The following is a 19,368-nucleotide window of genomic DNA, read 5'->3' on the forward strand; positions in this document are numbered from 1 at the left end:
TGGTGAAGGATTTTTTAAATTGGCCCAGTAGTTTTGAGTTATTTCAAAACATACAAAAAATGATGTTCTTTCTCAAGTTTTAAGATAGTTAAATTACGGGAAAACTGGTACTTGTGATATTTAACGATTAATACCTAAATTTACTTCGAGGATTTTGTTAATTTGATCATATTGGCTTTGAAATGTATTTTTGTTGTTATATTTTATTTTCTATATTAATATTGATTTATCAATGACTAGCTGTTGTTCGCGACTTCGCCCGCGTAAAAAATATAGCCTATGTTACTCACAGATAAATGACCTTTCTGACGGTGAAAGAATTTTTAAAATTGGTCCAGTACTTTTGAGTTATTTCAATACATAAAAAATTATTTTAGTATAGATATAGCTTTCTCTTATTAATACTTGACATTTTTCAGTCTATTTTGGTCATAAAATCGTTTCAAGCGAACACTCTGGATCCCTCTTTTACTCGATCATTAATTTCTAAAGTTCACTGATTAATTAATCCTTTGATCATTGGATGTTGCGATATTTATGTTCGCCCGCAGTCTTTTAAAAAGAAAATAAACCTTAAATAGATTTCACTAAAGTTTTTCGGTTTGTTAGTCTTTACTAATATAACAAAGAGAAAACATTTGTATGTATGTATTGAAATAGTGAAAAAACTACTGGGCTAATTTTAAAAATTGTTTTACTGTTGAAAATGTAATTTATCTGCGATATTAACATAGGCTATATTTTTAATTTCACGCGGACAAAGTCGCAAGCAACAGCTAGTCTTAATATACTTAGCATGTTTAGTGAATGCACTCAAAACTATTACACCGATTTAAAAAAAATAAATGATGTGAGTGTGATTAAAATGATAAACCAATGGTTTCATCGGAAACACCCGTTTTAAATAATGGAGTGTAGTGGAAATGCTGTTAAGCCGCTTATAATTTTCTGTCACGAATTTTCGTTCTAATACTACTAATGCCATCTAGCGGCGAAAATGCTTAACTTATGTATATTTGTTATAAAACATTCTTGAAAAATCATAACTTCACAACATAGATGGCGCTTTCAAAAATATTTTACGATCAAAGTTAACTCATAACTTTTATAAAATGAAGATGAATAGAAAATAATTAAGAACGAAACTGAGAATATTACAAAATCTTTATTTTGATTCAATTTAAATCAATTGACGAGGCCACATTAAATAAAAAACAGGAGCAATTACTGATACCCGTATATTAAAAATTTTTGTATGTAATCTCTGCTCATGTTATTCTTTCAATGTCTCCTTCTTGAAAATATTTCCTCTGTAATACTTCAATTCTTCAACACTTTCTAAAATATCATTCATACATCTATGTTCAAATTTTTTACTTGGTATTCTAGAAAATTCTTGAGGGTACCATCTCTTTGCTAGTTCTTTTATAGTACTGACATCAATCAATCTATAATGCAAATACGAATCCAGTTTTGGCATATATTTACGTAGAAATAATCTATCCATATACACACTATTTCCCGCTAAAGGACTTCTGTTCTCATGAACATGTTTGCTCACAAAATTTAACACCTGTTTCTCAGCTTCTTGTACTGATATTGAAGATTGTCTACTAGCCTCCGTCAATCCACTCTGTAAGAAATTTTTATTATGAATTATTTTAACAGCTTTAAAAACTTTTAGTATAAAATCCTCTCAATATTGCAAAAAATATATAACAAATGTCTCTGCAATAAAAAGTGATCAAAGAAACCAATTGAAACCTACTCCAGTCAAGATTTTTTATAGTTTTAATATTATGTATTATTTTGCGTTTCCATTATCAAAGCAACTATATATTTTCATATATCTTGTTTTCCCTTAAAACTAAGATAACTATCTATTTAATCTCTAAGAGAATAGTGAAAACTCAATATCCGGCACAAAGGACTGTTTTAAGAACTAAATAATAAAATGTTTTAAAATACATTTGCAAGAAATTAATAACCAAGATGTCAAATAAGCAATGTCGGGCTGCACTGTTATACCATTAGTAAGGATAAAAATGTAATCCTTCAAGTTTTTCAAGTGTAATCTATACTAATATAATAAAGTGTAAACACACAATACTTTGTGGTGTAGGATGTCAGCAATCACAGTATATATTTGAATAATTCATTCTGTAATAAAAAGCCCTACACTTATAACATGCTTTAGGCTATATATTTTCAAGCTATTAAAATTGGAAAAACCTTTATGTGGAAAAGGGGACCATAACCTTTGAGCTGCTAACATTAAGGAAGCATGTTTAGTATAGTCATTGCAATTTTGACATTTTTAATTGAGAATTTGACAAATGTAAACAATAAAACATGATTTCATGCAGATGAAGCCGCAAGGAAACAGCTAGTATTGATATATGTGACAGATTAGTTTATACCTCACCATGTTGATTAACACACCATTGGTTCATAGAGTTAAGGATTTCATCAGGCTGGTGTATGATTATGTTTGGTCCAGTAGCTACCAAGTCAAGGTTCGCATTTGTCACAAGACAAGCTATCTCAAGTATATGATCCTTATTTATATCCAGACCAGTCATTTCCAAATCCACCCAAACTATCCTCTTTGATATCTCTTGATGTGTCATATCTGGAACATATGTTGTTTTTTTCTGTTCTATTTACGACTAGCTTGCGCCCGTGACTGTCCGCGTTGAATTAATCTATCTTCTACATCTATGCAAAATTTCATCTAGACCCGTTCAGCAGTTTAGGCTACAAACTCTAACAAACATCGATCCATCTATCCATCCATCCATCTAAACTTTCGTATTTCTATTAGTATAAGAAGTAAGATAGGATAAATCAATAATTTTTTTTTCTAATAAACAAATATTCACAATAGCTAGACTTACTGTTAGACAACGTTCGGGTAATGTTGTTTAATATGTTTTTCATTTGAGATTGAAGACAATAACGAAAAATGCCCATGCCTACAAATTTTACTTAATAACGATATGTGGTTGCAGTATAGTATTAATTACGCGCTACAGGTGAAATAAATTTTATCTATAAAAATAAATCATCTTTAAAGTTTTTTAAATAGCCAATTTTTTATACCTTATTCTAACCTTAAAATTGATCGACAATCGAATCGTCAACATTCAACATTTTTGACAGTGACATTCAGGTAGACTTGCCATTTGTCAGCACACATTACCAAAACCAGCTGCATTTTTCCACTGTCAGCGCTCTAAATAAAATGATCTGCTACATAAACCGCCTGATCTTGGAGATTTTTGCCACCAGGCCTAATAAATTTACTCGTAAGTGATCAGAGGTCAAAACATATACTTTCATAGAAGTAGGCATTTACTTCATTTTTATACATCTTAACTTATTTTTTTACCAATTTCTACACACTTTTATTATCTGTTAAACTTCTAAACTGTCATGGTGCATGTAGGTGATTTTGTTTTTAATGTAAAACAGTAATAATATAGTTCATTTTTAAAGAAGATAAAAGTTCAAAATGAACAGAATAATTTTAAATCATTATCGTTGTTTAAAACGATCGAGTGAGTATGATTTTAAATACCTTTATCATAGGCGAAATGTTTTATTCACATAACCTTATATATGAGACAAAAACCTACTTGATTGATTATCCCATGACTTCATTGATATCAGCATAACTAGGAAGTCATTGTATAAAATATATAATAATTGTGAATTTATACGATAAGGTTGAGATTGTCTTACTACAAGGTCGTCACAAAAATCTTAGATTCAATAATGTTTTTGTCATGTATCATTGCAAATTACACAATAAATACGATATTTAACTTTAATTTAAAAACGGATATAACGCGGTATGTACATTTATTGAATCTAACTCATATGTTAGACTGAATTTTAGTTGGAAAATAACCATAATTTCAAGGTTTTCTATATTTTTAAAACTTCGATAAATTTTTTGGTAATAAAATTGACTGAAAGTATTTTTTTTTTTCAGATATAATATGGGAGTGTAAACAGTATCAAAATATTCCATATATTACACTTTCAAGGTCATTGTCATATTACACAACTCATCCTCTGAGATTGCAGCATGATAATACACAGAAGCCTCTTAATTCACAAATCATTGGCTTTCCTCCACATCTCAGATATATTAGCACCACCAACCAATGTTATGAGAAAGAACCTCTTAAACCATCCTCTAAGGTTGAGGCTACAGTTGAAACAATTAAAAAAGGCATTGAAGAAAAAGAAAAACTACCCAAAAAGGAAGAGGTTAAAAAGAAAAGTTTAAAACAGCGTATAATGGATGAGCTTACACATTATTACCATGGTTTTAGGTTACTCTTTATAGAAATAAGAATATCAACGTCACTGTTATTCCAAATATTAAAAGGAAAATCTCTAACACGGCGTGAGCACAGACTGATGGTCACCACCGTCGGAGATCTGTTTAGAATGGTGCCTTTTATAGTGTTCATAATTGTACCATTTTTGGAGTTTGCATTACCATTATTTATTAAATTCTTCCCAAACATGTTGCCCAGTACTTTTGAAAGCAGAAGTCAAAAAGAGGCTAAGCTGAAGCAACACTTAAAAGTTAAGTTAGAAATGGCAAAGTTCTTTCAAGAAACATTGGATCAAATGGCACCGCAAGCTAGTAATAGACATTCAGAACTTGCTAAGGAGTTTTCTAATTTCTTTAGTAGAATACGGACCTCAGGTGATGTAGCAACTAGTGAGGAAATAATGAAATTCTCTAAGCTGTTTGAGGATGAGATCACATTGGATTCACTTCAAAGGCCACATTTGGTTGCTTTGTGTAAAGTGTTAAATGCTTCAACAATTGGAACAAGTGCTATGTTACGGTATAACCTTAAAATGAAGTTACGGTCACTGGCGGCTGATGACAAAATGATTGCAAAGGAGGGTGTCGATAGTTTGAACTTCAGTGAGCTTCAACAGGCTTGTAGAGCGAGAGGTATGAGAGCTTATGGTGTATCTGAGGAGAGGTTACGGAAGGAGTTGAGGAATTGGCTGGATTTGTCGTTAAATGAGAAGGTGCCACCGTCTTTACTGTTATTGTCCCGAGCTCTTATGGTGCCGGAACATGTACCGACGACGTACAAACTGAAGGCCACGATATCTGCATTACCTGAACAAGTTGCTACACAAACTAAAGCAGCTATCGGTGAAAAGGAAGGCAAAGTGGACTTCAAGGTAATATCTCCTATAATTGCTTTTCATTTATTTATGTTGAAGTATTTTTTTTAATAAACAAACAATTTCAATTAGTTTGTTTATTACATCATACATTACATTTTCAATAGGAAAATGTTATTTTTGTAAAAATAATTTATATTGAATTGTCAGTTTTCTGTTTTTATATTAATTCCAATTTATTACAGGCTAAAGCAGAGGCAATTAAATTGGAAGAACAGAAGATTAAGGAAGATATGAAGGAGTTCTTAGAAGCGGAGAGAGAGAAACAGATACTAGAAGCAAAGAAGAAGCAGAAAGAGGAACTTGTTGATAAAGCACCCATTATTGAAATGGATATGGAACAAGTTATGATTGATCCTGCCCCTGTTATAGCTATTGATGTACCAAAGCAAAAGGAAAAGTCTGAGGAAGGTTTGTCCGGTAAAGATTTGGAGGTAATTGAAGATGCTTTAGAAAAATTAGGTAAGTTCATTGTTATTGGCTTTACCACACAAAAAATATTCTGTTACCTATAGCTTATATACTAAAATTATCTTACTATTTGCATTACTCAACGGACAAAAAGTTTAAAGTTTTTTGTGTTACGTTTTGGATTAGTGCCATGTTTTAATTGTTAAAGCATTGTCGCAAATGTCAAGGTAGTTCATGTTTATGTTTTTCTAAGAAAGTGAATGGCACATGTTTATTTATAGTGGTAATTTATGTACTTGAGAGTACCATGTTTGTTTAAAATTATGGTCATACAATTTATTGTAACATTCCTAACTTCTCTATTATATTTCCCTTTACACAACAGACTGATGAATATTTCAATACTTTAAATGGTATGTTGTATTTCAATTTTCGTATCTATGGTAGTAAACAGAAAGCCCACATTTGGTTATGTTTTCTACTAATCAATTATCTTCATTCAAACATCTCTTTTTTGGTAAGCCACAAAAAAACTATATGATTTAAAATGATGTAATATAACAATAATCTTACATCTTACTTCTTACAAATATTATAAATGCGAAAGTTTAGATGGATGGATGGATGTTTGTTAGAGTTTGTTGTCTAAACAGCTGAACAGATCTCGATGAAATTAGTCATAGATGTAGAGTATAGTCTGGAAGAACACATAGGCTACTTAGTTTTCTTTTAATTCCACGTGGACGGAGTCGCGGGAAAAAGTTAGTTACTTTATAATTCTATTGCTACTTTATATAGTGACAAATTTATAACTAGCTTTGACTCGCGGAATTTAAAAAAAACTTATTAATTAGCCTATATGTTCTTCCAAACATCTGTGCTTTTATCTAGATCCGTTAAGCAATTATGGAGATACGAAATAAACATCCATTCATAAACTTCCGCATTTATATTAGTATTTTTATCCCATATATTTTTTTAATTCCAGCTGAACAGAAGAAATCTCTGCTACTGGAGAAGGAAAGTATTCAGGAGTTGAAGACGGAACTGCTAGACTATAGTGAGGATGTCAAAGAAATGCAGGAGATTGTCAAGACTAAGCAAGCTGATATTAAACTGACAAAGGGTGCCAGAAGGTTAGTAGTATTTAACGTCGTTAGTTATAAATATCAGGACTACATAAAACAATGTAGCTTCCCGCTGTCTGTCTGTCCTTATGTACGCTTATTATTCTTTCACCTTTAGAAAGCTATGTTACCAGTGAGTTAGATAGGTTATTTTTTAAATTCACGCGGGCGAAGTCGCGAGCAATAGCTAGTGTGTAAATGGATAACATAGTATATAAATACTGCTAATTTTAGAGGTTTCTAATGTGATGTAAATAAAAATATTTTGTAATAGTATAGGACGCTTACGAAGCCGGAGTGGGTCACCAGTTATTTATATTGAAATTGAATATCCAAATTATATTTCCGCTAATAGGTTTTTATTTACACATTTCTAAGTTTAAGTCAGATTCAGGGTGTTGATGTACATGTTTTTATTAAAAAAAATTGTAAGGGTTTATTAAATAGATAGCAAAGATATTTTTATATTTGTTTTTCATAAGTTGCATAAATTTTGATATCCTTTCGGTCAATGCCCTAATCAACTAGTTTTATGATAAAAAATAACCAGTGTTGACCGATGCGTAATTTTTGTTTTTACATCATGTTTATTACTGCATCATTGTTGAGGTCACGCTATTTTAGTCCTTAAGTAATAGTAGTTAATTGCTCTTTTTATTTAAAGGTAATTCAAACTTAACAATGCATTGTTCCGAACGAATTAATTCTCGGAATTAATTCGTTTAAAAACTGTATAACATCTTATTTCTTACTTTAGTTTATTTAATATTATAAATGCGAAAGTTTAGATGGATGGATGGATGGATGTTTGTTGGAGTTTGTAGCATAAACTGCTGAACGGATCTCGAATTAATATGGCTTGTAGAGGAGAGTCTAGAAGAACACATAGGGTGCTTAATTTGGTTTCTTTAATTCAGAAGTTTTTTATTTCAGACAGAAAACTAGTAAAACATAGATTTTTTATGGAATTTTAACATTAGTGTTGTTATTATCGTAGTATATTTTTTCCGCGCAAATTTCCGTACATCTTTAGTATAACTTACAATGACCTTGGACTTATGAGTCATAGTTTCTATCAGTATTCAGGTTAGGTAGTGACTGTTTGTTGTCAACTTTTATGGAACGTTGTAATTTATTTATAGTGTTAGAGAACAATAAATATTAAAAACTAGGGTTTTTTCCATTGTAAATATATGTGTGATTTAATGTACTTTAGAAAGTAATATCACTATTTTCTATGTTACAAATACCTGTAATTTAGAAAAACTACGAGAAACAAAATAATAGAAATATGTTATAAATGTAAATGATTTCTTAGATAAACCACCATTAGAAGACCTCTTGTTGAAATGTAAAATTTTACATCCTATGACCTAATCTATACTATCTATACCAATATTATAAAGAGGAAAGATTTGTATTTTTGTATTTTTTATGTATTAAAATAACTCATAAACTATTGGGCTGATTTTAAAAAAAAATCACCGTTAGAAAGATAATTTATCTGTGAGTAACATATATTTCACGCAGGCGAAGTCGCGTGCAGCAGCTAATTCTGAAATAAAGTTAAAACAATGCGTCGCTAACAATATATCAGTTGAAAATTTTATTGAAAGAGCGAGATTTTAGAGTTTAAAGATGGCTTTAAAGTTTATTAGCTGTTGTAAATTAAAAAAATATTTAGAAACTCTATGTTACGGATAACGCAGCTTGTTAATAGTGAAAGAATTTTTGAAATCGGCCCAGTAGTTTTTAAGTTATTACAATGCATACGAAAATAGAAATCTTTCCTCTTTATTACTTTACTAGCTTTTGTTTGCGACTCCGTCCGCGTAGGATTAAAAAAAAAAAGAGTCATCTATGTGTTCTTCCAGACTATCCTCTACATCCATACCAAATTTTATCGAAATCCGTTCAGCCATTTAGGATACAAACTCTAACAAACATCCATCAATCTAAACTATCGCATTTATAACATTAGTATGATTATTACAGAAGATGCTGTTACATATTTTAATGTTGTTTTAATATTTATTTCCGTCTGATTTCTTTAATAATTCTATCAATCTATGTATTGTAATTCTCTAATCTACAGTAGAACCTTGATAAGTTAAAGTCCAAGGGAAACACAAAATATTTTAAGTTATAGAGGTTTTAAGTTATCAAGGGTCTTTGTTGTAAAGTTTTGGGCTCTGATGGAAAGGGAACATGTTACTTTTTGAAGTTATAGAGGTTTTTAAGTTACCGTGGTTTAAGTTATCGAGGTTCTACTGTAATACATTTTAATGCTGGTTAAAATAAATTCCAGATTGTACCGCGCTGTGAACAATATGATAAGTAAATTGGACGCAGCGCTTGTGGAGTTGGAAAATAAGGAGAAAGCTCTGAAGACGACGTTGGAGCATTCGAAGACGGAGCCGCAGAAGGCCAAGGAGCAGTTGATACAGATTGATGAACTGATGCATTCCATAAAGAGTCTACAGAAGGTGCCGGATGAAGCCAAACTGAAACTCATACAAGATGTGCTCGGCAGGCTTGATGATGACTTCGATGGACAACTCAAGATTGATGACGTTTTGAAGGTTAGTTTTTATTTTGAACTAGGTTTAACCCGTGACTCTGTCTGTGGAATTTAGAAATTAATTACCACATGTGTTCTTCCAGACTATATTCTATACTAGCTTTCGCCCGCGACTCCGTCCGCGCGCAAGTAAAAAACACAAAATCAAGTAGCCCATGTGTTTTTCCAGACTATCATCTATATCTATGCCAAATTTTATAAAAATCCGTTCAGCTGTTTAGGCTACAAACTCTAACAAACATCCATCCATCCATCTAAACTTTCGCATTTATAATATTAGTAGTTAGTGTTTCAAATGTATGCAATGTTTGTTGATCCGTTCTGGAGATATATAATATAATATGTAACTAACATCCATCCAAACTTCTGCATTTAATATATTTGTAAGAGTCAGAAAAATAGATTATTTCGTTTTAAATAGTTACACCCTTTAAGGGTCGATTTATCTACGCATAAATTCTTGTTAGTTACAGTACTATTAAGGTGACTAATTTTAACGGGTTTAATATCTTTTTATCTTAACAAACCTTTGTCTTCGTTATAGCAACTGATAGTGTTATTACATCATACAATACACATGTTTAGTGCAAATCTATAGATTAATAAGATAAAATTTGGTATAAATGTAGAGGATAGTCTGGAATAACACATAGGCTACTCACTTTTTTTTTTCTAATTTCATGCGGGCAGAGTGTCGGGCAAGAGCTAGTAAAGGGGAAAGATTTGTATTTTTGTATGTATTGAAATAACTCAAAAACTACCCGACTAATTTTAAAAATTCTTTCAACGTTAGAAAGGTATTTTTTTGCGAGTAACATAGGTAATTTTTTTTTAATTTCTAAATTCACGCGGGCGAAGTCGCGAGCAACAGTTAGTCTTGAATAATTAGATAAATTTAATCTGATTTTTAATCTATGCTAGATAGTATTTTATGTTTTTTCCTATCATTCACAAATCCATTTGAACTTTGATTTACTTAATATATTGACAAATGTAATAATTTTTCTCATGGTTTCTTTCAGATGTTAGAAATAATAGGCAACGAGAACGTGAATTTGTCCGAGAAACAGATAAACGAACTGATCGAACTTCTCGATAAGGAGGAAATATTAGAAGTTGAGAGTAAAATACAGAAAGCTCTGGATAAGGCGGCTTCAGCTGCCAAGGAGCAGGATAAGACCAGCGACTCTGATGGAAAGGTAGTTTTTTAAATCTATACTAACATAAAAAATCGTAAACACACTTCTTAACTAAGTAGTGTGTTAACCAAACTCTAACAGTGTTAGAGCCCGCTTAAACATCTTCGCACGAATGGATCGGCTCGCTCGGTGCAATACCACGACCACACAGAAAATTCCGCGTTTCGTCTGATGAGTGTAGTGCCGGGGGCCCTGCTTTAGTCCCTTTTCCTTCCCACCCTTTTTCTTATACAAAAACGATGGGAAGCGAACGTGGATTTGATGGTACAGGGGACGCATAGGAGGGGGAAGTGTCCTTTTTATGTGCGTCTCCTCCTCCGCTAATCAAGGGTAGGCAACGCATCTGCAATTGCGGATGTCTATGGGCAGCGGTCACTTCGCCTTTTGGCGTATTCAGGTGGCCGCTTGCTTGTTTGCCACCTTATGATATAAAAAAAAAACAAGAGTAATTATTCAAAATGTTGTAGCTATATATTTAAATAATTTATAAATTTTTAATATTTTATTTAATAATTATTCTTTTAGTAAAAAGACCGACAATTATGACACCCTGTAGTCTATATACTTTTACGCTATTAATAGGGAGAAAATAATTAGGAAAAATCCGTTATGCGGGAAAGGGACAAAAACTAAACTGACATCAAGAAAGCAAGGTTGTCATGGTAACGGTAATTGTTATTAAATGTCAAAGGTATTCGGTGTCATTAATGCATTTGTAATTGAGAATTTGACTAAAGTAAATAATATAAAAAAACAATTTAATAGAGGATATGCTTAAGAAAGGAGTGGATTCAGGTATGAGGGCTGATAGAGATGTATGGAAGAGCAGCACATACTGTGCCGAACCTCCGGAAGGGATATACAAGTTGATGATGACAAAAGTAAACAATAATTTAAAAGTTTTTATAATTTCATGCGGATGAAGCCGCACAAGAGCAGCTAGATCTTAAATATTTCTATTTCTGTATCGAATTTCAGCAAAATCCGTTAACCCTTTTTTGAGTATTACAGTCATAGTCTCCATCCATCTAAACTTTTGCATTTGCAATATTAGAAAGAAGTGACATTAGATTTTAGGTAGTAATTACCTTTCAATCAATAACATCGGTTTTAATTAAAAGTTATTTGCACAAATATTATTTATGAATTAGGAGAGTAAATAATTAAATAAAATAAATTCAATTCTAAAAATAACTATTTTATTTACTTACGTTTAGATAAATCCGCAGTATAAAGTGGTACTAAAACTATAATAAACGAAATATAATTATGTAACGATAATTGTAATATTCTGTTTTCCAGAGTCTATTCGACATAATCCGCGAAGCACAGAAGAGAAGAGAGATGAAGAAAGCGGTGGAGAAGTTCGGAGAGCAGAGCGATCTGCCCAAGAGTGGAGACATCGTCACCAAGCCCGGGGACAGCGGACAGCGCCCCGAGCGACACTGACCGTACACTGCTATATAGTTACATCTCACTCACGAAAACAGTTACATCTATAAAGTGACACTTCCGTGGTAACATCTGTAATGTGTCACGGAAAAGGTCACATCTTTAAAGATGTAACGAATACAGATACATCTAAAAAGTGTCATGAATACATCTCCAACGTGTCAAGGAAAATGTTACATCTTTAAAGATGTAACGAATACAGATACATCTAAAAAGTGTCATGAATACATGTGTAATGTGTCACGTCAAACGTCGCATCTTTAAAATGTAACGAATACAGATACATCTAAAAAGTGTCATGAGTGCATCTGTAATGTGTCAAGGAAAATGTTACATCCTTAAAGATGTAATTAATAGAAATACATCTAAAAAGTGTCATGAATACATCTGTAGTGTGTCACGGAAAAGTTCACATCTTTAAAGATGTAACTAATACAGATACATCTAAAAATTGTCATGAATACATCTGTAGTGTGTCACGGAAAATCACATCTTTAAAGATGTAACTAATACAGATACATCTAAAAAGTGTCATGAATACATCTGTAGTGTGTCAAGGAAAGTGTTAAATGTCACGAAAAAGGTCACATCTTCAAAAATGTAACGAATATAGATACATCTATAAAGTGACACAAATCATGTTGAATTGTGTAGCGAAAATATTATATTTCTAATGTCACGAAGAAACATCTCTGAAGTGTCACGAAAAGGGTTACACATTTTAATGTTATTTTAGTTAATATAACACTTGTAACTCTTTTCGTATTTTTCAAAATATTGACTGACGTAATATGTCGCTCTCATATTTTAGGTGAAAAAAGTGATGATTGTATTGTCATCTCCAAATTGTTACTACGACAAAATTCACGACCCTAACATAAAAGGGTAGACAGATACCACGGACCTGGGAAAAGTTTATATAGATTTAAAATAGGTATATTTTGAATTATTTTATTTTCGTCTACTCATAACTAAAGTACTAAAACAATCCGTAACTATATGATTTTTATTACCTTTTGTAATATTGACTACACAATAGAAAAATTATTATCTGTGGTTATTAATTGTATCGTTAGAATGAAAATAAAAGATATGTATGTGGGCTTAGAATATAAATTAAACGTAATCCAGTATTTATTAATATAGGTATATTATTTGAATGGGAACATTTTTTTTCGGCACAGTTATGACAAAATATTGTTATGTTTTTGAGTGCGGCATATTACGAGTACAGTCAGCTTCACAAATATGTACATATTTACAAAGATCCAGAAACTTTGAATACACGTTTTTAAAAATATAATTACGCGAATCTATTTGTATGCTTTCGTCTACGAATTCATGCTATTGATAAAAATGTGTATAATAATTTTAGAATCCTTATACGAGTTTCTTAAAGTTTAGTAAATGTATACATTTGTAAAGCTGACTGTACTTGTGTAATATCTTAGTTCGGTTTACGCTTTCCTGCTAATTTGCATTGCAAATTTAATGCACGGAACTCGATGTTTTACTTTAATGCCTTTTCCACATTTGAGAGCAAATGTTTCATTTATCTATTTTCATATAAAATATTTATTACTACTTTCTACTGTTAGTAGGTTGTAATTCTTTAGGTGCTTTCAATTAATTTTTATTTCCTCTTATTCATTATATGTTTCTTTACTATTTTTAAATACTTTCAACTTTTAGCTATTTATACTGAAATATACGTTATGAAAATGAGAGATTTTTCTTACTCTCAATTGTGGAAATGACAATTAACATTAGACCAATTTGTTAGTAGTTTGTACCGTGAAGTTCCACTGTCGCAAAACCTTATATAGAAATTCGCTATTTCATCTCTTTTTCATACAGAATGAGAAGTGAAATACGTTTTCATAAGTGTATAGACAATGGAAACCCACAGTTAGACGTATTTATTTGAAAACCTCAATGTTTATGAATTACCTTATGACAATAAGCCTTTTGTAAACTTAAATCATTTATTAATATGTAAATAACACTTTCCACGCTCGTACAAATTTTGTATTAAATATTGTTTACCCAAGAATGATTAACGTAGAATATCAAATTAATAGGGTATATAATGCAACAAAATTAAAACATTTATCTTAATAAACTCACACAGCCTTGCAAATAAACGCAGTATAAAGTTAAACTTAGGAATAAACTGAGTATAAGCAAATACAGAGCGTCGGTGGCTCAGTGGTTTAAGCACTTGACTTGTAATCTACAGGTCTTGGGTTCGAATCCCGCCATGTACCAATGTGATTTTCGAATTTTCATATGTACATAATTTACCCGACGTTCTTACGGTGAAGGAAAACATCGTGATGTCTGTACATATCGGCGAAGAAATTCAAAGATATGTGTGAAGTCAACCAACCCGCACTTGGTCAGCATGGTTGACTATGTCCTAGTCACCCCTTATTAGGGTAGGCTCCAGCCCCTCAGTGGGGACGTATAGTGAGCTGGTGATGATGAAGCAAATACTAATATTTGCTTATACTCAGTATTCCTAAGTTTAACTTTATAATGTGTTTATTTTTAAGGCTGAAAATGAACTAGTTACTAACGTAAAATAATTTATTGTGTATAATTTAATAGTTTACGTAATACGTAATAAAGGATTTTTTTTTAAATTCGGTTTTATAATTTTTTGACTTACCGTTTTGGGGTTGCAATATTTATTCTGTGTATATAACCGTAAATTACACTGCCAAAACTAGATTTATTTTATTTTCAGAAATTATTATATTATTTTGTTATTAAAACAAGCATGATTTTTGTCATATTTCAGTAAAACTTTGAACGAATTCACGTTAATCATTTTTGGGCTTTGTTCTGTTTTGTGAATGGTTTATTTTTTTAATTTTCGGAGGTTTATGTTTGTTTTTTTTGCATTTCTGTGATCACTTCAGCCATAAGGTTATTTAGTCCGAAATTAAAGTATTAGTACATTTGAAACTTTTATGTTTAATTATTATCTGGTTTGTGGTATGTTTAAGTTGATGGTTTTTTAAGCTTATTTTAAACTTAACTGGCGATATCTTAATGTTTAAAAATACTGTATGTATAAATATTTTTATATAGAGCCTATCTTAAGTTTAGGTTCTGTGGTAAATAAAAATTAAATTAATATATCGACGTATAGAAAGCTTTGTATTTATTTATATAATGCATAAGATCCACTGATCTCTATACATGGATAGGCTATTTGAGATTTATGGTTTCGTCATCTTAGTGATGACGGTCGCTTCTGTAAGGGTTCGCACTAATTGAGATAGAATTAACGGTGAGAAATGAATATGAGGGTTTATCTCTGAATTATCAAAACTGTAGTTTCCACTGACCTATCCATCTATAGAGATCAATGATAAGGTTTCTCTGGTTAGGTTTAAAATTTGTCAGTGAATTAGTTCAAACATTTGAGAAGCATTTTTAAAACGTATATGTAGTTAGATAATGGTATACAGCATGTAATGCAATTTATAATTTTTAATTAAATTATCTGTGTTATGTTTCTATCGTTACTTATGACCCAAAGTTAATGACATATATCTTGTAAAAATAAGATGAATTCGAAATAAAATATTGTATTGCTTCTAGATGTGCTGAGGTGTTGAAAAGTTTAAGAGAATAAAGATGTCATGGAATAGACTATTATTTTGAGTTTCATTTATTCATTAACTGGAATGAGATAGATTGGTGAAGAAATTAATATTTGCTGCAGCAAAATTTAAAAAAGGAATACAAAATTGGAGAAGCAAGTTTAATGTGAATCATACCTGTTATTTTCTAAAGCTAAATATTCTATAACTAAGTTATGTCAATTTTTTTGCGTAAAGTTTCATAATTTAACACATACTTTTGGCAAATTAGTGCAAACTTGTCTATAAAGGTGTTGTAACGTACGTTACAAAAAACTATCTTATAATCTCGTACGTCAATAAAACAACAAAAACTCCAATTTTAAATAAACGCGGTATTTTTTGGCGCGAAATTTAGATAAGATCCGGTTTCATTTAAGATCACGATTGGTGATCTCCCTTCTTTTGTAACCAATAAATGCGAAGACACACATTTTGAACGAATCACAAACGATAAAAAGCATAATCATGAAATCACGGCCTTGCTGACGGCCATCTTTGATAATTTTAAAATCGAAGGCGTGTGATTGGTCAATAAGCAGACGTCATTTCAGTCTTTTGACGGCGTTGCGCAAATTATAATTTTTAACTCTCACTCATTGCGGCTGCCATGTTTTTTTTCATGTGGGGTGTGTGTGTATAGATTTATCATGATATTTTCCACACATAAACTATTGCGGGTGAGTTTTACTATTTTCTGTTTGCTTTTGGAAAAGCCAACACGGAAGTAAGAAGTACATTGAGCGTCCTTAGTGAAAGTGAATCATGTAATAGTGTCTCATTCTTGTGAAATTGCATCGTTTAGTTTTGTGGTCTTAAATATACATCTATATAACGCAAAATGGTGTAAATGACTAATGTATTTGAAGGAATTTTCATTGTTTATATCTTCAACAAGATATCGATTTGTATTTTAGTGGAGGCTGCATTAATTTTGTTTCTCCCTTGCTTGAGTGACGTTTATTTGGCGCCATCGACCCATTTAGCTTGGTGGGGCGGGTTTGGTTTTCACGATTTTCTTTGTGCCCTTGCAAGTCATAGTGTACTGCGAAACAAAACAACACGTGATTACATTATAGATAAATAAACTTTCCTTTACAGAAATAAAGGGGTGCACGAAGTGCGTCATTCGTCGTAAGCTAGTGACAATGCAATTGCATACAATCAACTAAACTTGAAGATCGCCGCCTTTTACACGACTGGAAATTAGCAAAGAATAGGCCAAAGAAATTGAGAATGTATTATTAGGAAAGACGCATCCCGAAGGATCGATAAAAAACTACACGGCAAATGAAAATGGATACACGATTTAAGAATATGATATTGTTGTTTGAAAACGTTAGAGACTATAGCAGGCAGGATGCGTAAACATAAAAGAGGGAGCCAGGCGTACGCCTGTCGGCCTGCCACCACGAGAGAGCCGCACTATACTCCGCATTTCATCATCTGATACTCCTAAGATAGGTAAGATTCCATTTTATATACATTTTTCATCTTTAATGTGTGCTTTTAAAGCTAGTTCAATCTATCACATTTTTTTAGTTTAGATTTTCCAGAATGTTTCCTGTATATTTTATAGAAGAGCTAATACAAAAAAGTCAATTTAGGTACCCTCAAATTGATGCTAAAACAATTATTTGTGCTTTCATTGGAGTAAAAAAATAAACATTAATGTATGAAATTATGATTTTAAATGTGAAATGTATCATGATTATTGTTGTCTGTTTGTTGTAGATAATGTTAACATAGGTTCTAATTTAGCCATATTTAAACAGATTGCACTGTATTATTTTTGTACACATTCAAAAATCATATGAACTATATTCTAACCTAATTAACTAGATAATTAAGATAAACGTCACATTTAAATTGAAGATTTTAATTACCAAACTTGTTTGTTTACAAAACAACTGATAAACTCCAGTTTGTAATAAAGGAACAGCCATTAGTTGCAAAATAATAAAACAATTAGTTAAATAGTTATACTAATGTAATGTTTTCCCTATCAAGTGGATATGCAGTGCTCAGTTATTCTGGAAAGTGACCACAACAGTGGGAAAGTTAAAATGAAGAATATAGACAATCTTAAGAACTCTTATGTAAAGGTCGGTTTTATATTGCTTTTAAATGCACTGTGAAGTGATATTCACATGCAACATTGCAGCAGTGCTCTTACAAATATTGCAATAATTAAAAAATATATGTATATTGGGAAAACAATAGCATCTAAATTTGGTTTTATCTCTATATTTTAATTTCACTATAATTTTCATTTAATTTATTTGCATAATTAAATGTTGCCTGTGAAATAAAACACTTAGTTTGCTTGACACTGTATTTTGTCCGTGGTTAACACTTGTATCTCCTTATGCAGGCTGCATATGTATTATTTTGTTACTTTTATGTAGTTATCATTATTCAATGTTATTTTCTATAGCAAGGGTCTGCAATTAGCTCAATGTACCAATTGCCTAATAGTTTATGATGTCAACATCCGATTATCTCCTAGTTGATTCAAACACTTTAATTTGACTATTTTGTCATTTTAGTACCAACATATAGAGCTTTAAATTTTGAATAATCTTCTAAAACCTACTTTTAAGTTAATGTTTTAACCATTTTTGTTAGGTATTAAAAATCTCATTCTGGTTTTTGTAGACCCCTGCTATAGATGCTACTTAAAGATCTCATGTAGTGTTTCCTTTAATTAAAAAAAAATGTTATTTAGTTATGTACTATATAATACCACTGAACATTTATTTATTGTGTTATAAACCTTTATTAAAATGGTACACTTCTTGGTTGATTGTGTTATACATCAATTAAGTTTTTTTTTAAAAAAAAAAAAGCTAAAACCGTTGTTAATCTTTTCCAGGAGACTAATCTAGACAACATTGTTGATCAGCTGTGCACACGACTTCAAGACATCAAAGATAAAGAGGATACCGCACTAGTCGGAATGCCCACGTGTTCTCCCGAACAAAGTGAAGCAGTACGTCGATATTACGCTGCTTTTCCAGCCCTGAAAAAAGGGCAGGAGTCTCCACTGCAATATTACTTACCACCCCCAGCGTGGTGTCGGAAATCAACCATTGATGCGAAAGTCAAGATGCAAAGTGAAGTCTCACTGTCAAAAGATTGGAATTCAAGAAAAAAAGAACGACGCAACTCCTACCACGGGCAAAAGAAAAACAATAAAAAACGTTGGAACAGCTACAGCAAGTCTTTTGAAACTAAGGAAAGTCTTCCGGAGTGGGTTACACATGAGGGGGTTTGGGATATGGAAACTCAGGACCCTGTCAAGGAATTTATAAGAGCTATCGCTTTTGATGAGGGCTATGGTACTTGTGAAAATACCGTCACTGAGGAATTAAAAGACATAACTGCGATCAAAGTGCGAATAAACGACAACATGGTGCCAGACTGGGATGACGGCTTTGACATGGAGACGGGGTTGGTTTTTTTGCAAGATTTGATGCCTAGGGTTCGTTCACCGATGGAGGCAGAGTTGTATGCAAAGTTCGAGGCGAAATTTGACCGCAGCATAGAAGCACTGTGGTCCAGAGACGAGAAAACACCAGATGATGAGTATCAAGATCTGCCAATCGATTTCCAAGATTTACTCTCCTCGCCCTCCGATCATCTCTTCGCCGACCCTTCGGCAGAGAAGTGCAGTCTCATCTCTCTGACGGAGAGCATCTGGTCGACGGATGCCACCG

General features: G+C 31.9%; 2 protein-coding genes across 3 annotated transcripts; one reads left to right on the forward strand and one right to left on the reverse strand.

Annotated features, from left to right (window-relative positions):
• Window positions 1–1,221: 1,221 nt before the first annotated feature.
• LOC106099993 (oligoribonuclease, mitochondrial) lies at window positions 1,222–3,152 on the reverse strand. 2 transcript variants are annotated; one of them, XM_013278706.1, is made up of 3 exons: window positions 3,103–3,152; window positions 2,421–2,632; window positions 1,222–1,633 (listed from the first exon to the last, which is right to left on the reverse strand). In XM_013278706.1, the coding sequence occupies exons 2-3, from the start codon at window positions 2,628–2,630 to the stop codon at window positions 1,274–1,276; spliced, it is 570 nt and encodes a 189-aa protein (XP_013134160.1). In that variant the 5' UTR covers window positions 2,631–2,632; window positions 3,103–3,152; the 3' UTR covers window positions 1,222–1,273. The 2 variants fall into 2 exon arrangements, with proteins under 2 accessions (XP_013134160.1, XP_013134159.1); XM_013278705.1 differs by lacking the exon at window positions 3,103–3,152 and adding an exon at window positions 2,898–3,095.
• A 300-nt stretch (window positions 3,153–3,452) lies between these two features.
• LOC106100041 (LETM1 and EF-hand domain-containing protein 1, mitochondrial) lies at window positions 3,453–13,084 on the forward strand. The gene is made up of 7 exons (XM_013278776.1): window positions 3,453–3,560; window positions 3,998–5,223; window positions 5,412–5,688; window positions 6,626–6,773; window positions 9,073–9,346; window positions 10,368–10,544; window positions 11,847–13,084. The coding sequence occupies exons 1-7, from the start codon at window positions 3,515–3,517 to the stop codon at window positions 11,991–11,993; spliced, it is 2,295 nt and encodes a 764-aa protein (XP_013134230.1). The 5' UTR covers window positions 3,453–3,514; the 3' UTR covers window positions 11,994–13,084.
• The last annotated feature ends 6,284 nt before the right edge of the window (window positions 13,085–19,368 follow it).

The sequence above is a fragment of the Papilio polytes genome, unplaced genomic scaffold (assembly GCF_000836215.1).
Source record: "Papilio polytes unplaced genomic scaffold, Ppol_1.0 DF824080.1, whole genome shotgun sequence".
Taxonomy (NCBI): domain Eukaryota; kingdom Metazoa; phylum Arthropoda; class Insecta; order Lepidoptera; family Papilionidae; genus Papilio; species Papilio polytes.

What these genes read in the sequence shown, in the direction of transcription:
- LOC106099993 (XM_013278705.1), bottom strand. Translation starts at nt 2,973, where the DNA reads ATGGGCATTTTTCGTTATTGTCTTCAATCTCAAATGAAAAACATATTA. An exon ending in TACCCGAACGTTGTCTAACA is followed by an intron (nt 2,633 to 2,897) that starts GTAAGTCTAGCT and finishes CATATGTTCCAG; the next exon opens with ATATGACACATCAAGAGATA. An exon ending in GTGTTAATCAACATGGTGAG is followed by an intron (nt 1,634 to 2,420) that starts GTATAAACTAAT and finishes AATTTCTTACAG; the next exon opens with AGTGGATTGACGGAGGCTAG.
- LOC106100041 (XM_013278776.1), top strand. Translation starts at nt 3,515, where the DNA reads ATGAACAGAATAATTTTAAATCATTATCGTTGTTTAAAACGATCGA. An exon ending in TCGTTGTTTAAAACGATCGA is followed by an intron (nt 3,561 to 3,997) that starts GTGAGTATGATT and finishes TTTTTTTTTCAG; the next exon opens with ATATAATATGGGAGTGTAAA. An exon ending in AAGGCAAAGTGGACTTCAAG is followed by an intron (nt 5,224 to 5,411) that starts GTAATATCTCCT and finishes AATTTATTACAG; the next exon opens with GCTAAAGCAGAGGCAATTAA.